At 34.4% G+C, this 2500-nt stretch overlaps 1 protein-coding gene across 1 annotated transcript in view; it reads right to left on the bottom strand.

The window, feature by feature from the left end:
- Positions 1–2500, bottom strand: part of LOC106880168 (uncharacterized) — a 112178-nt gene that overhangs the window by 69877 nt on the left and 39801 nt on the right. Inside the window, exon 7 of the mRNA XM_014930013.2 lies at positions 1146–1823. Coding sequence (XP_014785499.1) covers positions 1146–1823 — 678 coding nt within the window. The remainder of the gene's footprint in view (positions 1–1145; positions 1824–2500) is intronic.

The raw sequence follows: 2500 nt of genomic DNA, 5'->3' as shown, positions 1-2500 counted from the left end.
TTAGAGAGAATGATATGGGTGAATGTTTAAAAATGACAAAGTCTGTAGGTGGTACACTAAACTAAAAGCCTAGTTTGAAACTCGCAACAATATAAGTAAATAAACGCGCGCGTACACACACACACACGCACGCACGCACACACACACGCACGCACACACACACACTCACACACATATGTATTAATTGCTGGCAGTGACACCGTATTTTGTTCTATATTTAAGAGATGAGGAATTATGTACGTTATTTACATTATTTACATTCGACGGATATTTGTCCTCATCTTGTTTGTTAATACAACGTTTCGGCTGATATACCCTCCAGCCTTCATCTGGTGTCTTGGGGAAATTTCGAACCTGGGTTCTCATTCCTAAGGTATTTTTCGATGTTATTATTATTATTATTATTATTATTATTATTATTATTATTCCAGGTTCGAAATTTCCCCTAGACACCTGATGAAGGCTGGAGCGTATATCAGCCGAAACGTTGTATTAACAAGAAACAAAATGAGGACAAATATCCGTCAATTGTAAATAATGTACCGTATTTTGTTATGCAACCATAATATACTATGGAGTATACTTAAAGTTTATAGGTCAATACCATGTCCTACCTGTGTTAGCAGTGCAATTCAAACACATTTTTAAAGTTATCTCTACAGATATTCTATAGAAATTAGAGCCATCACTGAAAGTTATAAAGTTTCATATACGAATACGTCTATGTAAACAATGCGATCGAAGGTAGAATAATACTAAAAGGTAATATTTATCCCCACTTAAAAGTGGACGTGTGTTAGGACACAGAGTACTGCGTTATTTACTACGAGAGAACCTTTCGTTTGGACTTAGTGCCTGAATCGACACTGAAAATGTAGACATCGCTGATGGAGGAATCGCTGCTATGTCAAGCCGCGAACATATGTCATTGACAAGGCCAAGGAAAGCCGAAATAACGTGATCTAGCAGTTCTGGCGGCGCCAGCGGACGACTATCTCCCACCAGTAATATAAACACGGGTGCTTTTATGCACCACAAATCCATACGAGAGGTTCTCTCGTGATAAATAACACAGTATTGTGTGTTCTAACAGAACATCCACTTTTAAGTAGAGATAAATATCAAATAAATATATTTATACATACGGGTTTGCTCAGCAATGCTTCTTGTAGTTGATATAAAGTTTTCAAGTTCAGTCCTTAGACCTGTCATATACTTAACAGTTGACGTAGAATTCAATTGATAGGTAATATTAGTTCCCTTATTACCTAGATGCTTTTTTGGATCTAAAGTGTTGTTGATTTGATGGTTTAAATCTTTATGCTTAATTCCTTCCTCTGATCCAATTGAAATTTCTTTAACTGGTGTGCTTTGGGAATTTTTTGAGCTGTCATTTAAATTTATATTTTGTTCAGAAACACCGTTTTTGGTTGCTGTCTCATGTTGGTATTTTATTGTTAAGTCTCTAGAAGTTGATATCTCCGCTTGTTCCATTTGAGAAGTTCGATTTGTTCTTAATGATACAGCTATTGTCTTCATTGTTGAATTTGTTGTTGTAGACTTCCCTGTTGTTCTTGTTGTCCAAGAAGATGTACCGTACTTTACCGCTTGATTAGAAATGTTTGGTAGATTGGTCTCTGTTGTTCCCCAAACAGTCTGATTTGTTTTCTTTCGCTTTTTCCCATTCTGCATGACTGATGCAATCACATCATTAGAACTGGACGACGCTTTCATTTTCTCCCACAATTTCTTCCAATCAAGTTTTCGACGGTCAAGAGGATAATTATTTGTCAACTTCAGCACTCTGTTTCCAGACAGTATTTCTAGAACAAAACAAACAAAAAAACGTTTAGTAAATTATTGTTATTATTACTATTATTATTGTTGTTGTTATTATTATTATTATTATTATTATTATTAGTAGTAGTAGTAGTAGTAGTAGTAGTAGTAGTAGTAGTAGTAGTAGTAGTAGTAGTATCCTCTTCTTTCAATTTTGTTTCCATTTCTTGCCGAGTGTCTTCCCAATACCTAGGGCAAATCACTTGCCTGATAAGTACACCTCCGAGATTGTTTAAATGGCGTTATAACAATAAGTTTACCGTTTCAAGTTATTTTCTCTAACGTCCTGGTTAAAATATAACTAACTGAATGGTTGTTTTGGACCTTTTTTTTCTATTCTGATTTTATACTACTTGCAATGAGAATTACTGTTAACCAAGCTAACAAGATGTGAGACTTACAAGCAGAATGTTCAATGCCATGTCTATAGCAAGACTACTTTCGTAACCTATTCTCAAAAATAAATATCACTACAATTCTCTACTGTGAAGATTAGGACAGTTTTATATATTTAACAAATACTATGTTAGCTTTCTTTACCAGGATCGATTTCCCATTGTTTATAGTTTCATAATTAATGGGATTTTTTTTTTATACATGCAAATTCTTAAATAGCATTAACACAGTTTTTCTTTTTGTTATAAGCTTATAATTTCACCGC

The sequence above is a fragment of the Octopus bimaculoides genome, chromosome 4 (assembly GCF_001194135.2).
Source record: "Octopus bimaculoides isolate UCB-OBI-ISO-001 chromosome 4, ASM119413v2, whole genome shotgun sequence".
Lineage (NCBI taxonomy): Eukaryota > Metazoa > Mollusca > Cephalopoda > Octopoda > Octopodidae > Octopus > Octopus bimaculoides.
The sequence above is the reverse complement of the archived record's forward strand: the minus strand, read 5'-3'. Positions and strand labels throughout refer to the sequence as shown.